Source organism: Notamacropus eugenii, chromosome 2 (assembly GCF_028372415.1).
Source record: "Notamacropus eugenii isolate mMacEug1 chromosome 2, mMacEug1.pri_v2, whole genome shotgun sequence".
In the NCBI taxonomy this organism is placed as follows: Eukaryota; Metazoa; Chordata; class Mammalia; order Diprotodontia; family Macropodidae; genus Notamacropus; species Notamacropus eugenii.
Window position 1 is genome coordinate 19,375,721 of NC_092873.1, and position 22,711 is coordinate 19,398,431.

At 47.2% G+C, this 22,711-nt stretch overlaps 1 protein-coding gene and 1 long non-coding RNA gene across 4 annotated transcripts in view; one reads left to right on the forward strand and one right to left on the reverse strand.

Moving 5' to 3' along the window:
* Positions 1-22,711, reverse strand: part of PC (pyruvate carboxylase) — a 93,248-nt gene that overhangs the window by 40,350 nt on the left and 30,187 nt on the right. Inside the window, exon 1 of one of the 3 annotated variants that reach the window (XM_072639214.1) lies at positions 3,345-3,540. The exons of 1 other annotated variant lie outside the window; for it this stretch is intronic. In XM_072639214.1, the coding sequence (XP_072495315.1) occupies positions 3,345-3,347 (3 nt within the window). In that variant the 5' untranslated portion in view covers positions 3,348-3,540. One more of the 3 variants, XM_072639215.1, reaches the window with a different exon arrangement.
* On the forward strand, positions 8,894-15,117 carry LOC140524610 (uncharacterized). The gene is made up of 3 exons (XR_011973778.1): positions 8,894-9,234; positions 9,563-9,717; positions 10,695-15,117. It is a non-coding gene; the product is annotated as an uncharacterized lncRNA (long non-coding RNA).

Sequence of the window (22,711 nt, forward strand, 5' to 3'; positions counted from 1 at the left end):
TGAAGCATGAGCTTGAGTGAGGAGGCTGGGAGAAGCTGCAGATGGAGGCCAGACAGATGGACAGAACAACTGAAGGAAGAGATAGGAGGAGATGGGACAGGGGCACACACAGGGGGTTTGACCTTGGCTGGAAGGGACACTTTATTATCAGAAATTGAGGAAAAATTGTCAAAGATGCCAAGCATCTGGACCAGAAAACTGCATCAGATGATGTTCCTCCCCAGACCTGCTGTATGAGATGGAATCTCTGAATGGATAATTCATTGATCTGCCTTTGTATTTTGAATCTCTGTATCTGTACTTATAACAAGGGGACTGCCCTTGTCCTGATGTCAATTAACTTTGCTCCCTTCCCATATTCATATAAAGGGGGATAGATGAAGGGAAGAATTCATAGGGGAAAGAATGTGAGGAGGTATTTATTGATTGGATTTAGGTGTGGAAACAGAAATTTTAATAAAGAAAAAGAGGGGGGATTTTGTGGGAAGTAGGAAAGTTCTGTTGTTCACATTCCTAGGTTGTGACCTAGCATGGTCAGGTAAGAGGTCAAAAACTAATGCCCAGGCCCAAGGAGCTGCATGAGGAAGGGCCCATCAGAGAGGAGAACATGGAGTCACATGGCCAGGAGACAGTGTCACTGGAGATCCAAAGATCAGAAAACAGTATAAGAAGCCTCATCTTTCTGCACGTGTTGTAGTCTTCCTGTAACCTTACTGGGGAGGCTACCTGTCCATTCAGGGGAAACAGATGTAAAGATTAATAAAGGGTCTCCTGATTTCACAACAGGTATTAGTCTTTATTTAAGGTGACCATGTTTCTCACTGTTGGGGGTGGCTCACTTCTAACACTCACCAGCCCTGGAACTTCACTCCCTAGTTTTAGAGGTCCAGAGGACCATATATGGGCCAGGTCAAAAGGTGTTCTTTCCATGGCTCCAACCAGGAATCCAAAGTTAATGGGAAATAATGCCGAGTGATGGCCACCATCTGGTCCAGTTGAGGGCAAGCCTTGGCTCACCGCTCTGTGTTCCATCCCTGCTGGGAGACAGGCAAGTCACAGGGAAAGGATGAGAGAGAACCGAAAAGCCAGACCGCTGGAGGAAGGTGTCTTCGAGACACCATGAGGCTTCCATGAGGCCTCCATGAGGTTTCCCTTCAGAGGGAAGAGGCTTGGGCAGAGCCAGGATTAAAAGGCCTCAGAACTTTGAAAGGAGCATCCACATTAAGGAGAGTCAAGGTGAACAGGACTTTCTGGAGTATGGTGCTGGCATGTCATGGGCTCGGAGGAGCAAGGGAAACTGCAGGATAGTGCTGGCATCTAACCAGAACAAAAGGCGTGAAGAGTCAGACTTTCAGCTTGGGGTCTAACTTTGTAAGGAATTAGCAAGTGGGAAATGTTCCCCCAGGTGGCCCCCCAGTCCACAAACAACAGGAAAAAGTTTCTGATGTTCAAGAATGTTAACCAAGAGAATTAGGTGTAACCAGATTCACAAGGTTATTATTAAGGGATGTTCCCCCAGGGCAAAGAAGTCACCTCCTTTCTCCTAGGGGAAATTCTATCTATTCCAAGTGATTCTTCTCTTTCAGCCTCTTCCCCTACCAAGCCTTTTAGAAGCTGCCCTGTGAGCCTTTCTCCCCAGCACCTATAATCCTAATTCCCTTCAAAAAGCTGAATGCTTCAGTCTAATCTGAGTGTCAAAGGTTACTCAATGTTTGGGAAGGCTACAAAGAGTCCCCTGCCACCAAGAAATCCACAGTCAGATGAGGGACAGACAGAAGACCAAGGAAAATGGGAAAGGCTAGAGAATGCGAGTGCAGGTAAAACATTCTGAGCACATGGGACTAGGGGGAAGACAGCTACAGCGTAATGGAGTCAGAAAGGCTTGGGCTTGGGCTAACAGGACTAGAAGAATAGGGGGAGAAGACATGCCGGGGGGATATAATTCACGGAGCTGCAGACATCACAAGTGGAGGCTAACAATGTTCAGAGTCTGGGCATCGGAGCCAGGACAGTGCAGATGACAAAAGTCCGATAACAGAGGTAAGTAGAAGGTCCCAGAGTGGTGGGAAACTCCAGCATTAGCCTTTCTCTTCATGTTGTCAATAGTCCAGGTCTGTCCAGGACTGGGAAGGGTCTGCTCATGCTCCGCCACTCCCTGGGTGACCCTGGGAGGTCACTTCTCCCTGAGCCTCAGTTTCCTTACTTGTAAAATGAGAGGGAGACCACTGAACAGCTTCTGAAGCCCTTCCTAGTTCTAAGTCCTATTTATTGACAAAGGATAGTGGTGGACATCATGGAGGTTTCACATGAGTACGGGCCCTGCCTTTGGGGAGGTGCATGAAACCAGCCTCCCATAACACAACCCCATTTGTCAGCCCCAGCAGGGAAAGGTGCTCTCAGCTCCACCCAGAGGCCCTACCAGTTTCTCTCCTCTAGATCTCCCAGGACAGGCAGGTTCATTTGGAGCTGGAGATAAAGGGAAAGCCTTTTTCAAAGCCCTTATCAGCTTCTCCTTCCCCAGAGTAAGAGGACAAGGAGGAGGTGGTTTGCTTTTTTTTCTTCCTAGTCAGGAGAGGGCAGCGATCCTCTCCTTCCATTTAGCCTAGTTTCCCAGCTGTTTACATGCCACTATCTCTGGTGAAGGGAGACAAGTTTGGGGACTGATCAAATAGTTGTGTAACTTCTAGGCTATCTACGATTCTATAAGATAAAAAGCCATTCAGGCTTCCATGGGCTTCCTGTCCTGAATTCGCAAGATACTATTGCAGGCCATATTAGGGTCAGGGGGCCATTGGCTGCCATTTGGCCCAAAGGGTATATAGAGAGTTCTGGGTAACAGTAGCTCACTTCCCAGGAGAGCAAATGCCTTCCCTGCTGCCACAGTGCCCTCTTTAGCAGTTCTGTGAAGGCTTTAAACTCCCATGACAAGAACTCACACAGAACCCACCCTCTTCCTCCCTAAGCTTCCTCCTGTTACGACTAACCGTGTGTCTCCTGGTACTCTGAGCCCCTATTTCACAACAGATTACCCTCAGCTGGGATATAAAGCACTCTCTAAATGCTAGCTAGAATGATTAGTTATCAAACCTCCTTGGCATCTGGTTCTCCACACCTCAGATCATCTAATAAAATGTTCATCTGCCCCACACATGCTTATCCTCCAAGGAGCTGCTGCCACCCTCCAAACTCCTTTGCTTTCTCACCTCCAAAGCTCTTGGCAGATGGCCAACCTCCAGCAGAACAAGGGGAGCAGTAGCAGGCAGTAGGTCTCTCTAAGAACATCAATGCCCATATAAACCCATGCCAGCCTGGTGCCAACAGATCTCTAAAGCCTGGTCCCTTACCATGGCAGACAGGAAGAATCTTCAGAGACGCCTCAAGGTGCCCAGGATTGGCTTCCTGGGGGCCTCTCCCTGTTTTTAATTTGCCTCCCTCAGGTTCAGCCCCTTTCAATGATTTCCCACACACTAGAAGTCCTCCTTTAGTCTCTCATCCAGGGAGGAGAAAGTTGCTGCCCATAAATCCAATCTCAGGCTGAGGGTCAGGCCTTGAGCAAAGTCAGTTTAAGAGTAGGAAAAAAAAAAACAGGTCAGGGGTGAGAGTGAGCTGGCAGAAGGGCATTCCACAGTCATAGCCTAGAAGTCCTTCCCCTGGAAGACCATTGACTCTCCAACCAGAACAAGGGGCTGCCAAGGAACCAAGGCCAGGAAGGGGGCTGGGCAGGGCAGTCAGCACAGAAGGGAGAGCTGGCAAAGCACATGTTCTTTTTCCCAGCTTTCCTGAGGTCTCACTTGAGAAACAGCAACACAATATTCTCCCTTTCCTCTGTCTCTTTCCCCCTCCATTTCCCCCTCTCTTTTTCCATCCCTTCCTCTCCTCTTCCTTCCCTTCCCCTCCCTTTTAGAGTCAGAAGGCTTGTTTTCTTGGGCCAGGGCTTGAATTCTGACACATTATCTTTTAGTCACTATTTTATTATCATTTAGCAAGGCAGGGGTGATGACAGGGAGGGGATTGGGGCAGTCACAATCAACAAGCATTTATTAAGCACTTGTTCTATGGTAGGCACTGGGAATATAGACAAGGGGGGCAGAGCCTGTCCTCAAGGTACTTACATTCATTCTACTAGTGGTAACAAGATGTTCAATAAACACAGGCAACAGACGAATATGTGTAAAGTCACAGGTGGGGAAGGGAGTAGTAGCCCATGGAGAGATTCATCAGAAAGTGTTTGGATGACCACCTATGAAAGGAAAACTTGCCTTAGAGATAAATGGGGTCCATTATCCTATAGACTAAGTTAATGAGGAAAAAAGTCAGTGTCTGGCCAGCTCCCAGGCCTGCTTGAGGAGCAGCTGGTCCAGGATGTTGTGCAGTTGTTTAATCTGTCACAAGGGAAATCTGTCAAACAGGGTTGCTCCTGACTCTGTTTGTTCCCATACAAAGGGTATCTTGGCTGAACCTTAACGGTCAAGAACCCATTTTCACTGAGTATGGGTCTTAACACAATGAGCCCTGAGAACAGCAGGCAAAATAAATAGATGCACACACATACACACACATGCGAGTCTGTCATTCTTTCCCCACCAGAGCAAAGGAAAACAGGAAAGCTGGTTTGAATTTCACTTCTGCCCAACCGGTAAAAATCCTGAAGAGAGAGCTCGAGAAACATGGCCGTGACATCACTACCCTCCCAGCCACCCCATTCACAACCTCAGTCTGTCATCCTTGACTCCTCTTTGGTTGCTCATCCCCAGATCCAATTAAGTGCCAACGATGCTGCTCTCATCCACATCTCATACAGTTAAGCCAGCTCAGGCCTCCCTCACCTCACACCTGGATGACAGCTTTCTAATGGGTCTCCCTTCCACCTTTTAAAATCCCTGGCTTCCTTCAAGACTCAGACCAAACTTCACCTTTCCTAGTGCCCAATGCCTTCCCTTCTAAGGCCATTGTGATGGCAAAAAGGAAGGTCACCTACTTCCTCCTTCACAACTGGCACAAATAAGGAGAGGATAGATTCTGTGGAGGACTTTTGAAGTATGTAACAGAGGAAAGGAAGAGATGGGGCAAAAGAATGAGCTCATTGTGGATGGGCTGAGGGGGAGGTGGGGAGAGAGTGGGGATAAGAAGGGCGCTTCTAAAGAAAAGGAATTCTGACCACTGTGGGGAGTAGAATAGTTGAGAGAATTCAGAAGAGTTAACACTCCCTAATTATAGTAATCCCTTCCACATCTTAGGGGTTAGGGTTGTGGTGTCACTGCCCCAAAATCTAGAGAATCTGGAGAATCCTCATAAAATTTTTTAGCCCTCGCTTCATACCAGAAAAGAACTCTGATTTTTTTTTCTTTTTCTTTTATGGGGTGTTTACAGTACCTTCTTATAAAAATTGGGCCATTTGATTCTTAGGCTTTGGGTTGTCTGCTGGCCTTCACATGGCATCTGCAGCTTCCACAAATCTCCCCCCAAATTCTCATTTAATTTCTTATACCACCCCTCAATGTAGTGAAACAGCAATGGGGAGAGTCAATGTGTGGAAGGGATCACTGGATTAGGATGAATAAACAGAGCTCTTTTTGAGACTGAAAGTTAAGAAGTAAAGCGGAGAAAAGGGAGTGAAGGAGACAGGGACCTAAGAAGGACAGTGGGGTTCTGTGATCAGGGGAAATCTCTCCAGGCTACATGGATTCTGCAGACAGAACTAAGGCAAGGCAGCACATTCCAGTCATGAGAGGGGAAGGGGCCCAGATTGATCCAGGAACACCAAAAGGGGGGCCCCAGGATCCAATGGAATAATAAGAACATCTGTACAGCCCTCTGTTCTGCTCTGCTCGGAGCTCCTCTTGTTGGCTCATTTTGGTTTCCACTTTTTCTTCAATTTTCCAGTTCTCCCTCTCCAGTTAATCTCTAGAAACTGAGAACTCTGTAAAATAAGGAAGGGAAAGGAGAGGCTATGGAAGGCTCCATATTGGAGTGCTCCAAAGAGGTTGGTTCTCCTTCCTCCTCACCACCCCAGGCCCTTCCTTTGCCTCCCAGTTGGGAAGTTTTGAAAGAAAGCCAGAACTTTTCTCTATTGAGCTCCAAGCCCCTAAGAGTGAAAGAGCAAATAGTAGGAAGAGAAGCCTCATCTTCTGATCACTGGAGGAAACTCTTCAAGTGGGAATGTGGACTCAACTTTAGGAGCCAAAGCCGAATTAACTTAAGATTTTAAAATTTAAGGCATTTAAGATTAAGTGACTTGGTCACAAAGCCAGTAAGTGGCAGAGGTAGGATCTGAACCTGGGTCTTTCTGACTGTGAAGCCAGTCCTCTCTTCAGAGTCAACAATAATAACAACCCAAATTCAATCCTTAGAGGGTTACAAAGTATCTGTCACCCCATCCCGCAAGTACTGAAATCCCCATTGCTAAATGAAAACACAGAGACTCAGAATGACACGGCTGAACCCAGGGCTGGTTTGAGCCAACCCAGAGCCCCAGAAGAGCCCTTGCTTTGCTACTCTGTTCTGGACTGAAAGTTGTTGGGATTGGAAGCTCAGTTCCGTGTGGACAGTCTCAGGCGGGTAAAGGTGGGAGCTTCTAAATCTTAGAGCTCTCACGAGACCCTCCCAGGAAACGGCAGGGGATCGAGGTGAACCGAGCTAGCTCGAGTAATTCCGCCTCTTCCCGTGAGAAACGTGATGGGTGGAGTCTCCCTGCCCTCGAGGTCGTCCCGGATCTGGGCACACTATTGTTATCTAACAGCACGGTATTGAGATGCAAACTGTGTGGCTGAAGGTTAAGTAGGATTGAGGAAGCCTGAAAGCTCTCTTAGCATGTGAGGAGCCAAGAGGACAGTAGGCTCCGCTTTCTTCTTTCCTCTCTCCCCTCCCCCTCTCTCCCCGCTTGTACTTCTACTTCCAATCCCTTAAGATCCTAGCCTCCTTAGGAAATCTCCCCCTCTTCCTCCTAAGGAAGACTCCCCTGCACTTGTAACTAGACCCTGAAATAAAGCTCAACCCTTGTTCGACTCTGGAACGTCCTTTCTCTCATATGAGCATCGGGTTTTGGCCAACCGAAGACCTCGGAGGTGAGGTAAGAAGACTCGGGTAGCCCACACAGGCCTCTAGGCCTGGCAGAAAGTCACTGACACTGCTAGGAAAACAAGAGGGTCCAGGACAGGAGAGGAGGGGCCCAGGAGTCTAAAGCCTGAAGGATAAACTGGCTCTAGGGCTGAGCCTGTGACTGCCTTCACCAAAGGAGAGAGGAGAGGGCAAGAGGAGGAAATTCTCCTTGGAGCTATAGTCACTACCTCCTCTGCCACTTGGAGAGGTGACCTGCCCGGAGTCACACAGCCAGCGTGGGCCACAAGCAGCCTTGAACCAAGGTCTTTGCACCTTCAACACCAGCTCTTGGTCCATTACATTTCCACTGCTTCTCAAAAAGTAAAGGAAAAATGTACTAATTAAAGAGGCGTTATCGATGATTGTACCTGAAGCCATACTGAAAGTACTGCCTGTGTGAGCTTACCAAATGAGTCCTATATCAAACAAAATAAGAGACTACTTCATGTATCAAGACAAATACTTGGAAGGGGAAAGATCTGAAACGTCAAAGGAACTCATGAGAAAAAGTAGGCTCCGAGGGGCTGACTAATCAACTCAAGATTTCAGACTAGACTGAACTGATAACCCTTTTGTGGAGCTGTGACTGGGGCTGTCATCCTAGAAAACCATTTGGAATTAGGAGGGAAAGTGATGAACTTGTTGCCAGCCTCTGAACCAATCTGCGCCACACAGTCACAGCAGCAGGAAAAGTACAGCAAAGTAATGCCCATCACCTCAACTTGTACGGGGTCAATCACTGTGCTATATGCGACAAGCAAAAAGCAAGGAAGATGTCTCCTTGCCTAGATCATCTCCCCTGCTTTCCAATAGGAGTCCCTGTGACCAGTGGTACCTTCCCATGGCTACCACAAGTCACTTTCATTATAGAGGACTCTAACCACAGCCCCTCCCTCCAATCCCAATTCCATAAACTGAGGCTCCATGTGGCTGTCCCTCCAGGATCAGGTTGGCCTCTGCCCTCCCATTCCCATCTCCTCTTCTGGCTTTCTCTATGTGGGCCTTTTGTCTCCCCTGGCTGTGCCCCTGAGTGGGCTGCCTGCCTGGCACACTTGCCCTCTTCACCTCCACCTCTTGGAATTTCTAGTTCCTTTTAAGACCCTAATCAATCACCCTCTACACGAAGTCTCCTGATCCCTTCCATGGCTGGTGCCTTCCCTTCCAAAATTGGCTCTGATTTGTCTTGCATTATATGTGGCCAAGTGGTCTCCCCAGACAAGTTCCTTGACTGTCTGTGTATCCCCAGCACCAGGCAGGAAGGTGGCTCCCAGGACATCCTTGTGGATTAATAAAAGGATGTGGAGCAAAGAGAGACCAAGAGAATGGGCAGGACAGCCACAGTGACGCGGAGAAAGGCCAGGCCTGAAGGCACCAGAGACAAATGACTGGGAAAGGTCGGTCCAGTGCCCTCAGGGTGGGAAAAATGCTTCCCATCTCCTGACAGAGATAGGACTCTGGTGCACATGGAAGTACAGGCCAATAGGGGGTTCTTCTTGGCTTGATTACTGGTGTAGGAAGTGCTGTGCCTGAAGTCAGGAAGACTCAAGTTCAGATTCTGCCCCAGATATTTGCTAGCTTTGTGATCCTGGGCAAGTCATTTTACCTCTGTCTCAGTTTCCTCATCTGTAAACGGGAATGAGTACCTCCCTTTATAGGATGTTGTAAGGATGAAATGAGGCAAAATTTTTAAAATAAATCTTAAAATGCTATATAATTGTTAGCTACTAGCTTTTTTTCTCTTTTTCAATGCGGGGAGGGAAGTGGGGTTTTGTTAATTTTTAAAAAAAGGCAAAGGCCAGTTTGGAGGCTGGCTCAAAAGTCAGAGGACAGCCTCTCAGGCATGTTCAGTTTGGCAGTGAAGGACGAACACACACACACTCCCAGCTATGGTCCAGCATTGGGCTCTTCGGGCAGTGATAAGTTTACAGTGAATAGAAGCGATGACCAGCAGGACTGTTTTCAGTTCCAGAGAACCTGAGCAAGCATCTTAATTAGCAGCTGCAAATTACCCACATTAAGCCCAGCAATGATTTCCATGCCAGGTCTTTGTGTCTTTCATTTTCAAGGGTAGGAGGAAAGAGGGGCCGTTGCGGGGAGGCAGATGTAGGAAGCTGGATCCCCAGGAGGCATCACCAGGTGAGGGGGGGCCAGGCCTAGCCTGGTCAAGAGAGCTCAATAGAGAGCTCCCCTTTTGGAAATGGGAGGGGGAAGAGGGGGGAGCTCCGTCCCTCCCTTGTCCCAGCTAGACTCTGAGCTGACAGACTGATCTCAGTACTAGCCCACTGAGCTCTGCTGATGGCCCTGGTCTGATTCTCCTCTATCACTCTGGTCTTAGCCCAAGTACCACAGACCTGGGGCTCTGGCCCAGGCAGAAGAGTCTGCAGGCCTGGCCCCATCCAAGAGTGAGAATTCTAGGGGTCTTTTTTGGTAAAAAACCATTCTGTGCTCCTGGTTCTCATTCCAGGACAATCTCGGCATAGCTGTCCTCAGAGGGCTGGACCAGGGTGACAACAGCAAAGGTCTGGCCTGCTGGAGGAAGGCAACAAAAGTGAGAAAAAAGTGACAAAAGACCCTGGATCTACAGCTGGGAGGAAACTTCAAGGTCACATCCCCTTGAAGGTAGGGACTGCTGTGGTATTGACAGCCCTAGTGCTCTGCATAGTGCCCAACATAGCTGAGGGACTAAAGAAATGTTTACTCTCAGACAGATTTTAGATGAGGAAACAGAGGTTCAGGGAAGGGCACTGACTTGCTGAAGGTCACATCTAGCAAACATGGCAGTATCAGGGTTTGATTTCACAAATAGTGATGGGTGAAATTGTTAAAGCAGGTCAAGTGAAACAAGGCACACCCAGGTGTGGACTAGTAAAAATCTTCTTTAGATTGAAATAGTTACAAATATTGAAGTAAACCATAAGCAAGTGGATATTGAAAAAAAAGTTCAAGAAGTCAAGCTTGTGTCAAAATAGAACCTTTTCCTGGAGAATCTCCCAAGATGTATTTTGAAGCTACAGACATCCTTGTTAGCACTGCTGCGCTAAAGGATAGGTTCAGAGGTGAAATGCTGAAGAGTGACCACAAGAGGCTCATCATGGAGCTCAAGAAAGATATTGAAGTCATCCCATTTTCCCACTGGCAAAGTAGTAAACTTACAATTTGGCTGTATTGTCACCAAGAAAACCAAGACAAAAAAATACAATAATTGAGACAATATATTGGACTTCAATGGACTTAAGTTTGGAAGGAAAGCTTAGGTGGAGAAAATGTTTTCCATGAGAAACGACGAATCTTCCCAGGTTTGACAGGGGCCATTTTCCACATCTGCACAGTTTGGACGTGCCCGCTCGCCTGTCCCCCCACCCCTCCCTTCCCTTCTTCACTAGCCTCTCTGTTAAAGTTTGTCCAATCCCAAATGGGAATTTTTACTACAGAACTTAAGTTCTTTCAATTTTATGCTGATTAAATCAGTCTGGTAGTATCTGATTAACCAAGCTTCTGCAGACTTTGTGATTCTTGGACTTTTTTTATGTAAAAAAATACTTCTTTATTTATGCATATTCTCAATGATTTTCCAGCATTCTTCTTTGTGCCTACAGGAATTTTTAAAAACAGATTAGAAAAAAGAAAAAGAAAATGAGGTAATAAGAGATTTCAGTATCTGCTTCATGCGAACAGTGATATAAAGCAAAGGTGGCTGGCTTTCACTGCTTGTACAGTCCGTGGAGGTCAACGCAAACTGTAATCATTACAACACAGAGCCACAAATGAAGGGAATGGACATTGACCGACAAAAACAACAAAACGCCAGCCTTCTTCCCGTTGCCTCATGGCTGCCCTAGCTGAGACGAGAAGGGCACAGAAGCCAAAGGAGTGACCTTGGGGGCTCGGGAAGCTTTGCTGAAATGCTGGGATGTGCTCATTGGACTATGGACAGCCACCTGGCTTCTGAAAGTCTGTGTGTGACTCATCCTGCCTCAGCCACCAACAAAAATGTCATACTCCCAGCCTCACCTACCACCCACAAATACACCACCTCTTGTTCATGGCCTCTGAGATTTCCCTATCAGATCACAACTTACTGGCTTTCCACCTGCCCCTCTGCCCTCCCTCAGCAAAACCTGCTCTTCTTCCACTCTCAGCCATCACCCAGCACTGTTCAGTTGTGTCCGGCCCTTCATGAGCCCGTTTGGAATTTTCTTGGCAAAGACCCTGGAGGGGTTTGCAATTTCCTTTTCCTTATTTTGTGGATGAGGAAACTGAGGCAAACAGGGTGAAGTGACTTGCCCCGGTTCATACAACTAGTAAGTGTCTGAGGCCAGATTTGAACTCAGGAAGATGAGTCTTACTGACTTCTGGCCCACTACTGTAATCACCTGGCTGCCCCCATTAGCTATACTAGATAAGTCAAGCAATAAATGCTTATTAACAGCCTGTTTTGTGCTAGACACTGAGCTAAAGCTCTAGGGAAGCAACAAGGAAGGCAAAAGCCCATCCTTGACTTCCAGGAAGTCACAGTCCAGTGGGGGAGCAAAGAACCAAAGGAATATGTACAAAGAAGCCCTGGCCAGGTAAATAGCGGAGGATGATGAACAGAGGGCAGATGTTAGAGCTAGGAGGGCTTGGGGACAGCTTCCTATGGGAGGCAGGATTTTAGCTGGGACTTAAAGGAAGCCAGGGAGGTCAGTGGGCAGAGATGCAGAGGGAGGGCCGTCCAGCCCTGGGAGATGGCCAGAAAAAATGCCCAAGCTGAGAGAAGAAACAGCCAGGAGGCCAGGATCACTATATTAAAGAAACACTGGAAAGGCAGGAGGTGGCTAAGTGATAAAGGGCTTTGAATGCCATGCACAGGAATTTATATTTGTTCTAGGAAGTGATAGGAAGGCACTGGAGTTTACTGAGTAGGGAAAAGGGTGGCCTTTAGAAAAATCCCTTTGGTGGCTGAATGGTGGATGGACTGGACTAGAGTGGGGAAGATTAGAGGCCTCCCCTCCCCAGGCCACTGCAATAGTCCAAGTGTGGGTGATGAGGCGGTGTCAGAGGACAGAAGGGGCCACACTTCAGAGATCCTGCAGAGATGAGAAAGCTTCCAATCCCTTTGTGAACCAGGCCAACTCTCCACTATCGTCTCTAAAGTCCCTTACCGTCTTATCATACTGTCAGTTGTGCCCAACCAAGCCTCAGCCTTGGATCGCTCCCACAATCCACCACTGTTGCTTATTCCTGCTGCTGAATGAATTGAGAAAATCACACAACCCTTCTGTCTGGGTCTACTACAGCTTTGTTACATAAACTCAAGTGTGCCCTCACTACTGCTCGGCAATCCTTTACAGCTCCCTAATCTACTCACTCCCACAGCAGCTCTTCAAACTTTTTCAGCCCTCCTCAACTCTCCTCAAACCTTCTCCCTTCTCCCATTCTCAGTTAAAATGTTGCCTCATACTTCACAGAAAAACCATGAGGCTGTGCATCATGCGCTCACCCCTCTCTCATCTCCCCTTGCTCAGCTTTTAACACTCAGGTGCCTTCTGCCAATGAATCCCTCCTGTCTCACATGAAGAGGTGGCCTTACTCCTTACCAAAGCTAACCCTGATAACTTAGACAAGTGAGTTCATTCCATCCCATCTCCTCCAAAAAACTGCCCCTCTCTACTGTCCATTTCCCTGCTCATGAACATGCCTATGTCTCCTCCATCCTCAGAAACCCTTACATGGCCCATCCATCCCTTTTATTACCCTTGTCTCTCCTGTCTTTTGTGCCTAACCTTCTTGAGGAGGTCTTCTACAACAAGGGCTTCCAATTCCTCTCTTCTTATCCCCATCTCTTCATTCCACTGAAAAGAACCTCTCCAAAGTTGCTAACCACCTCTTAATTGCCAAAGTACAATGGTCTTTTCTCAATCCTCCTCCTCCTTGGCCTCTGCATCCTCCAATACTGCTAACTGCCTTCTCCGAGCCACTTTCTTCTCTCTAGGTTTTTGTGACACTTCCTACCTATCTGACACTTCCTTCTTGGTCTATGCAGTGTCTTCACCCAGCCCCTACCACAGGCATAGGCAGGATTCTGTGCTAGGCCCTCTGCTCCATCTATGCTACTTTAGTTGGGGATTTCATCAGCTCCCATGGATTCCATTATCTCTACGCCAACAATTCTCAAATCTACCGATCCAGACCTAATCTTTCTACTGACCCCCAATCTCGCATCTCCAGCTGCCTTTCAGACATCTCAAACTGGACATCCAATAGACATCTTAACAGAACTCAACTCCCTCCCCCAAGTCCCCCCCTCCCTGTTACTGTAGAGGACAACACCATCCTCCTAATCCCTCAGGCTTAAAACCTAGGAGTCAGCCTGGATTCCTCATGCTCTCTCACTCCTCGTATCCAACATGGTACCAAGGCTTGTTGATTTTACCTTGGAAGAATCTCTCAAATATGCCCCCTTTCTCCCCTGACACTGTTCCCATCCTGGCACTGGCCCTCATCACATCACCCCTAGATTACTTCATTAGCCTGCAGGGGGGCCTGCCTGCCTCAAGTTCTCCCCACTCCCATCCACCCTCCATTTGACCACCAAAGTGATTCTGCTAAAGTACAGGTCTGACAATGTCACTCTCTTCTCAATGACCTGATGTGTCCCTGTTGCCTCCATAATCAAATACAAAAGGCCTTTTGTCATTCCAAGCCTTTTGTCACCTGCCTGCTCCAAACCCTTCCAGTTTTCTTACCCTTTACTCCCGGACATGTCCTCTTTGAGCCACTGATCCTGGCCTCCTGGCTGTACCATGAACAAGGGCCTTCATCTCTCAGCTCTGGGCTTTCTCTCTGTCTTCAGCTTCAGCCTGGAAGGCTCTCCTTCCCCCACTCTGCCTGCTGACCTCCTGGGCTGCCTTTAAAGTCCCAAGTAAAATCCCACATCCTCCAGGAAGCCTTTCCCAACCTCTCAATTCTACTGCCTTCCCTCTGGTAACTGTTTCCTGTTGCTCTGGTATATAATTTTCTGTTGGGGGTGTAAGCTCAGTTCCATGTGGCCAGTCTCAGGCGGGTAAAGGTGAGGACTTCTAAACCTTAGAGTTCTCATGAGGCCCCCCAGGGAACAGCAGGGAATTGAGGTGTGAGACCAGGCTATCTCTTGCATTTCCGCCTCTTCCTGTGGGAAACGCTGGGGAGAGCATCCCCACCCTCGAGATTGGCCCGGGGTCTGAGCACACCTATTGTTGTCTAACAGGCACGGTATTCAGGTGCAAACTATGCGGCAGGAGAGCTTAAGTAGAGTCAGGAAAGCCTGAAGGCGCTCTTAGCACTGAGGGGCCCTTAGAGGACAGAAGGCCCCTCTTCCCTCTCTCCTCTCTTCTCTCTTCCCTCTCCCCTCTCTCCTTCTTCCACTTCCGCTTCCATTCTCTTACTGTAAGATCTTTGCCTCCTAGGGAGATTCCTCTCTCCTCAGGAAGAAATCCCCCTGCACATGTAACTAAGACCCTGAATAAAGCCTAACCCTTGTTTGACTCTGGAAAGTCTCTTCTCTCATACGTTTATCCGGTTTGGCCAGCCGAAGACCTGCGATAGGTAAGGTAAGACTCGGGTAGCCCTTAGGCCTCTAGGCCTGGCAATGTTCGTTCCATAGATTTACTTGTTGCTCCTCCTGAGCTTTCTGTCTGTTAGCAGAATGTATGCATCACAGTGTGTCTGAGGAGATAAGCACATCTTTTCTAAATGAGTTTGTGTCTACATGTCCCTACAAATACATCTACATGTGTCCACAGATGTATTTATGTTGAGAATTTGAGTCTTTCTCTAAGTGTGCTGTGCCCAATTTATGTCTGTGCACGTAAAAAAGTGATTACCTTTAAGTATGTATTTATAAGAGAGTTTTGGTATTTATAGTAAGGGTGAGAAGGGAATCTAGTCTTTTCTGTTTTGCATACACGTTTTATAAGTCAATGGAACAGTGTGTGTGCGTGTGTGTGTGTGTGTATAAGGGGGGGGCTGGGCTGGGCCAGGCTGGGCAGTCCAAGAACCCGGGACCAAGGCAGGGTTCGGTATTTTCAAGTCACTGCCCAAGTGGCCTGGGCCAGCCTGGCACTGCATGTGGGGGCCAAGCTGACCTGACATAACCCCACTTCTCCCACCCAGGCCCTACTCAGCACCTGCTGTGGCATCTACAGTTCAACATATTACTTTCTGTGACCTGGAAAAGCTTCTGTGTATGAGTAGTGTCTGATTTCATGTCTCATCTCCTGCCTTGCTCCCAGGTCCCCCCACCCCCCACCTCTTCTTTTCTTACCTGTGGCCTCAGCATGTTCTAGGCCCTGCTGGTTGTGGAAATGTTCTCCTGCCATGCTAGAGTCAATCCAAGCCAACTGGAAGGCCTGGTGGGTTACTTGGTCTTGGGGGATGGGTGGGGGCATCTGGTGTTCAAGTGGTAGCTGGCAGGGATTGAGAGGAGGCCAGAGGAAAGGAGGATGAGCCTAGAAGGAATATGGAGGAATACGGAGCAAGACAAGTAACTTTGGAGCTCTCAAATCCTCCTTGCCCACCAGCTCCCTGGGCTGTCACCTTCTTCATCTTGTGAGCAGAGACCGTTTCATTCACTGTTTTTCTATGCCCTGTATCTATCCCAGCGCTGGCTAACTCTTTCCTACAGCTGGGCCTCCTTCTACCTAAACCCATCCCACTCCCCATAAGCCAGCCTTACTTTGACTCCCCAAGGTCCCCTTGGGGATTGGGAAGGATGAACCAGGAAGGGTGGAACCCCCATCGCATCCCTGGTCACCTCCTCACTGTTACCTGTCCCAGGCCCTTACTGGGTCCTTGCTTTTTTCACAGAAACACAGACTATGAAACTCTGGAGCAAAGCAAGTGGCCTCAGAAAGGTACCCCTGTCTCAGAGAGGGCTGAGAACTGTTACAAATGCCAACAAAAGCTGCTGCCCCTCTAAGAGCTGAAGCAGAAAACAAGGTGCCATTGAGGTCACAGGGCTAGGGTAGGTGGCTCCTTATTCCTTCCTCTTTCCACCCAGTTGAAGCAAGATGCACAACAGGGAATCTAGAACCAGCCCTGGCCTGGAGTGGTGGGGTTACAAGAACCACCCTCTCCTAGTCTTCCTATAGTAACCAAAGGCAGCAAACCTGTTGGCAAACTTATTCTTGATTGACAACAGTGAAAGCCTGGATGGTTAAATATCAAACAAGACAAAACTTGCAAGGATATTAGCTTCTCCCTTCTCCCCATCCACTGCTATATTGCTTTGAATGTCTTCTCTTATCTCTGCTCAGATTCTGTGCCAAGTAGCTTTCAGTAAGGTTGGTCAAGTGAGGAGAGAACAAAAAGGCCATGGAAACGGATAATGCCATGTGTGATCACATGATCACCCTTCTACCCCCACCCTGGGGAAGGGGGAAAGAAAGAAGGGGGTGTTTAGTCTGATCTGCTCTGGGGTGACTGTGTCTGCTTATTTGAAGCTCTATTAACACCTGCTCAGTGCCCTGTGTCAGCTGGGCTTTGTAAGTGTAAACAGACAGCAGTGCCTAGAAAGAAGGTGTGTGTGTGTGTGTGTGTGTGTGTGTGTGTGTGTGTGTGTGTGTATGTGTGTGTGTGTGTGCATGTGTGCGTTGCGCAAGTGCGCTCGCCAAGTTGAAGACATGCTTAGCCCTCCAATTACTACAGTAGAAGCCCAGAGGAGAACACTCTCTAGCCAAAAGCAGACCAGCCCAGCATGGTGGCTGCCTTGCTCCCTTTCTGCTTCTGTGTGAAGCCTTGAAGGCCACAATCACGCAATGAATAAGCAAAGGAGGGTCTGGAGGGAGGGAGCAGAACTTAACTCTCTGGGGCCTTAGTGACTGGCACCATACCAAATTCCAAGTCTCCTCTTAGTGAGAAACTGATTGGACACTGTAAAACATGCTGCCTCTTTGGGGCCCCGGAACAGGTTCCTAGGAGACTTCAATGAAAGACATTCTAGAATCTCACTAAGAAGGCAATCATGCAGAAATCCCAGGCCCCATTGGAACCAAGGGATGCCAAAACCTGCTTCCAATCCCCTGAGCTCCTCTACCGCTTCCCCCAATCTACCATGCAAAGTCCTATGTCTCCAGAGGCCTAACGTGGCATTCAATTTCTTCTTTTCTTCCCTTCCAACGCCCTGCCCTGCCCTGCCCCTTCCGGCCCCTGAAAAAGATCAGCTATTACCTCCTGGTACCTCTGGGTCTTCACCCATCCTACCAGGTCAACCCTCTCTTTCCCTCATTTCTTCTAAGTTCTTGCCATAATAGTGAAAAATAGCTAACATATGTATGTGTACGCATATAGGTACAGAATGCTTTATAAATAGAATGATGATCTTTACAGCCCTGCAAGATAGACACCAATGGAATGAGGGGACTGAGACTCAGGGATTAACTAGCTTATTCTGGTCACGGAGCAACAGGTAAAGAAATTCCTGAGCTAAGAGTCATGATTACTCATTCTGCACTGACTCCAAGGTGTGGATGGTGTCCTGGCCCAGAGCCAGTGTTACGATCTAAAAGCTCGAGGAAGAGGTGGGTCAAGTTCTAGGCTGACCTGTGCTGCCCTCAGCCTAAGGCTACTCTTTAACACAATAAACTGCTGTGTAGCCAACTTGGACAACCATCGTGGAGAGCAATTTGGAAGTCTGCCCAAACTCTCTGACCCAGCAACGGGTCACTAGTAGGTCTACATCCCAAAGAAAGCAAAGAAAAAAGCAAAGGCCTTGTTTGTACAAAAACATTTAGAGCAGCTCTTTTTTGTGGTGGTAAAGAATTGGAAACTGAGAGGATGCTCATCAACTGGGGAACAGCTGAACAAACTATAGGATGACTGTGATGGAGTCCTATTGTAGTGTAAGAAATGATGAGGCTTCACCAAAAACCTTGGAAGACTTAAGTGAACTGACGCAGAGTGAAGTGAGCAGAACCAGGAGAACACCATACACAGCAATCACAACACTGTCATGATGATCCATTACGAAAGACTTGGCTACACTGGTCAAGATGATGATTCGAGAAAGGGTCCATGATGAAAAATGCTACTGAGACCCGAGGAACTCTGAGTGCACTTGGAAGCAGACTTTCTTACTTTATTTTTCCTAACTTTCTTGTCTGTATTTTCTTTTGAAACATGGTTAATATGGAAATGTTTAACATAACTTCACACATACCACTGATATCACTCACCTTCTCATGGTGGGGAGGAGAGGAAGGGAAGGAGAGAATTCGGAACTCAAAAAAAATTCAAATGATTGTTAAAGATTTTTTTACATGTAATTGGGAAATATTTAATAAAATAAATAAAACTTTTTTTTTTAATTTAAAATGAATAAATTTCAGGAAAGTTTCTTCACCAGGAACTCCTAACACCAATGAAATTGCCAGTCCAGACACAATGTCCGGTGAATGGGAACAGACTTAGTGAAGACTTCTCAGGAATATGGAGCCTTCTCCCTGGAGTGGAGGAGACCTTAGGCCCAGGTTTCCATTCCTCCAGAGTCGGGTGATTTCCATAGAAGGCTATGTATTGCTTTAGGATCAATGATTGGATATGACTCACTAACTCCTCAATACCTAATCTGCACATGCGCACTCAGTCTGCAGTCCTCACACAGGTCCACCTGATTTGCATAAGTTCTCAATGCCCAATTTGCATGAGTCATCAATGCTTCATTTGCATATATTTTCAATGCCTAATTTGCACATAATGATATGTATTTTCGCAGGCTTTGTAACATCCAGGAGCGGAAAATTTGAACCGGGTTTCAAGAGGGATTGGTTAGATTTTGCGCCTAGAATGTAAGACCTTGCTTCTCAGTCAATGAGAATAATGGTCAGTGGTGGGAGGGGGATTTTCATGGCAGGGTCTATATAAATTACCATTCTGCTTCTGTAAAGCGCCTCCCTACTCCAGCTTTACTGGTGAAGGGACCACCAGGTTTCTCGGGAGAACCCAATAAAGGAGATTTTCTGTTTTTACCTTGAGACACCTCTTGAGCAGTCAGTTTGAGTAAGGGGGCTTGTGCTTTTCCACCCACATACCAGCTTAACCATACCAGGCTGGTTTAGAAAGGAAGGAGAGAGACTGAGGAAAAGGACAAGGTAGGAGAGTGAGCCAAAGAATAAACACCTGAAGGGAACACGGAAGGTCCTATGGCAAAGACAGAAGCAGCTCAGCAGAATTTTTCAAAAAGCCAGCTTTGGGAGATGAGTGGGACACTGTGCATGGTAATGCTTGTGAGTGAAGACGCCTGGCCTAGGATATCCAGATCAGAGAACAGCTAGTATTCCAGGATGGCTGGAAAGCACAGTTCACAAAAAGAGTTATGTGAAATAATGCTAGAAATGTAGGTAGTAACTAAACTGCTGTGAAGGCCTTAAATGCCAGGCTAACGAATCTGTTTAGACAGCTGAGTAGCTCCAACGGATACAGGATTGGGCCGGAGTCAGGAGAGCTGAGTTCAAATCTAGCCTCAGACACTTACTAGCTGGGCAAGTCACTTACCCTCTTGTTTGCCTCAGTTTTCTCATCTGTGAAATGGAGATAACAACTGCACCTACGTCTGGTTGTTGTGATCATTAAATGATAATAACTGTCAAACACTAGCCCAGGGCCTGGTACGCAGTATGTGCCATCTAAACACTTAGCTGTTCTTGGCAGGATTACTATCCATCCCAGGGGTAGAAGGGAACAACCGAAGGTTTTCTGAATGTAGATGATGTGGTTGGATTAGGAATGTGCTAATGGCAGCCATGCAGAGGCTGGACTAGGAGGAGATGTCCCAAAGCAAGGTAGGAGTCTACTGTGTCCGAATACAGGTAACATAAAAATAAGACATTTTATTTAACTGAAGGACTACTCTAGTAGTCCAAGTGAGGCGGTCAGCGGGGATGAAGACCTGAGCTGGGTTAGTGGCCATGGAGAGGAGAGTTTGTAGAAAATGGACTGACAAGTTTTGGAAGTACCCAAATTTTTCAGGTTAGGGTGGTGGGGAGGGAATTAAGAGAGGTTCTCACCAGAAAATGGGAAGAATTTAGAAGGGCAGTTTTAGGGAGAAGATAATCAGTTTTGGGGGGAAATCTAGCCCAAAGGAGGAGGCCAGAGCCATCTACACTGCCCCCCAAAAATGTTCTAACCTAATCATCTGCATCCTAAGACCAGCTGCTCCTCTTCTTTGCCATCTGTGGCTAGCAAACCCCTGAATGGGCTACTCACCAAGCCTTGTGTTCATGAACATCAGCTGCATTTTAGTAAACCTCCCTCCAGCCAACTTTCCATTCTCTGGCCGCCATTTTCCCAATCATCTCCTCTCATCTCACTTGAACTCTGCCTGCCCATTATGCCTGCTAGAACTCCTGTTCCATAATTTGCTTCCCCCAGGTGATAGTGCAGGCCCAGTTACATCCCCCTCAAATGCTGTGTCCCACTGTGATGTCCTCTGTGGCATCTGTCACCCCTCCCAGAGTCTCCCTTGGCTGACATCATGCAGCAACCTCTTTTCTGAAGTTTACACTATGACAATGTATCTATAGCCCAATCAACATCCTACAGACTTTAGTCCACTCACCCCAGGTAGGCAGGTCATTCTCTATCCTTTCAGGATCTAATTTCTTCCTAACTCCTATCCTGAAACTTGGGAACTTTACAGGCGTGTTGATGCGCCCTCCAGCACCCTAACCTGCCAGCTCATCATTCTCACACCACAACCTGAACCTTCACTCTCCCTTGGCCACTTCCATCATCCAAAATCGTTCCACAAACTGACCTTCCTCTATCTGATCATAATCATTCACTCCATCACTTTCCTCTCTTGCCAATTCTCACTCACTGATTACCAGTCAATGCCATGCCATCATCAATTCTGAGTCCTCTGCCCCCTCAGCCCATCACAGTTCATGCCTTGAGAACAAACAAACCATGCCTTCTTAAACCCTAACCCTGGATCACACCTTCTGCCTCCCATGCTGTTGAACGGAGCAGGAGAAATTCAGGCAACCAAGCTGCCTGAGTCCACTACACCTGAATGTTATCTAACCTCAGGTGAGCCCTCGAGGCAGCCAGGCCCTCCTCTGACTCCTCCCTTCTCAAAATTCTCACATTTCCTTGTCCCTTTGCCTCTCAGGTGAGGATCTTCCTACATACCTTACTAAGAAAAAATCAAGGTTTTCAATGAAATGTCCCTTTATTTTTGACTCAAAGTCCTCTGGCATCTTCTCTCCTACTTTTTCCTCCTTCATGCTGGTTTTTAATAATGAAGTGACTTTTTCCTTGCCTTGGCTAGCCACTCTGCAGGAGCCCTTGACTACATACATCCCTTTTTGTCTTCTCCAACGGATGGTCCATTCCATTATCTAAATAATTTAGAGGCAGCGAGGTAGCTGCAGTGGATGGAATACTGGGACTGGGGTCAGGAAAACCTGGGTTCAAATATGATCTCTGTTTGCCTCAGTTTCCTCAACCATAAAATGAAGATAATAAAAGTACCTATCTTGCAAGGCTGTTGAGAAGATCAAATGAAATAATATTTGTAAAGCACTTAGCCAAGCTAATGCCCAGCAAATGGTTGGTTAATTGTTGTCCTTCATTCCTGAGGAGGACCCAAATGACATCACTATGTTGGAGTTAAGGTACAGTGTGCTGATTGTGGCTGATCAGACCGATGCAAGCTCAGAAGACTATCACAGATTGGACACAAACAGTCCACATGAACATTTGGGGTGGAAAGGACTCTAAATTTGCACATCTAAGTTTCTGCTTCACTTATTGAACACTGATGAGGGCACGCCATTCGGGGTGGTACTCTGCCAGTGTCTTCCATGTCACACAATCAATTCCAAAGTTCTTTAGAGAGACCTTCTGAGTGTCCTTGTATCACTTCTGACCACCATGTGAACGCTTGCCCCATGTGAGTTCTCCACAAAATAGTCTTTGTGGTAAGCGTATATTTTGCATTCGAACGTGGCCAGCCCATCCCTCTCTGAAGTTGCGCTCTCTGAAGCATAGTTTGAATGCTTAGCAGTTCAGTTCAAGCAAGGACTTCAGTGTCTGGTACCTTTTCCTGCCAGGTGATCCTCAGAATCTTCGTAAGACAGTTCAAATGGAAGCGATTCAGTTTCCTGACTGTCCATGTTTCATAGGCATACAATAATGAAGTTAACACAATGGCTCTGTAGACCTTCAGTTTGATAGTCAGTCTAATACCTCTTCTCTCCCACACTTTTCTTCAGAGTCTCCCAAACACTGAGCTAGCTCTGGTAATGTGTGCATCAACTTCACTGTCAATGTGTACATTCCTGGAACGTATACTGCCAAGAACTTATCCACAGCATTCAATATTTCTCCATTTGTCCCTAAGTGATGGTTTCATGTATGCTGGCTGGTGGAGAATCTGTGTTTTCTTGGTGTTCTCAGGTCAAAATTAGCACAAGCAATAGAGAATCAATTCCTACTTGGTTGCATCTCAGCTTCAGAGGCTGCATTGAGCACACAATCACTTGTGAACAAAAGATCATGCACCAACTCTCCTTCCACTTCAGTCTTGGCTTGTAGACTTTTCAAGTTAAATTAATTTACCATCAGTGCAGTAACTGACCTTGGTCAGCGTTTGTCC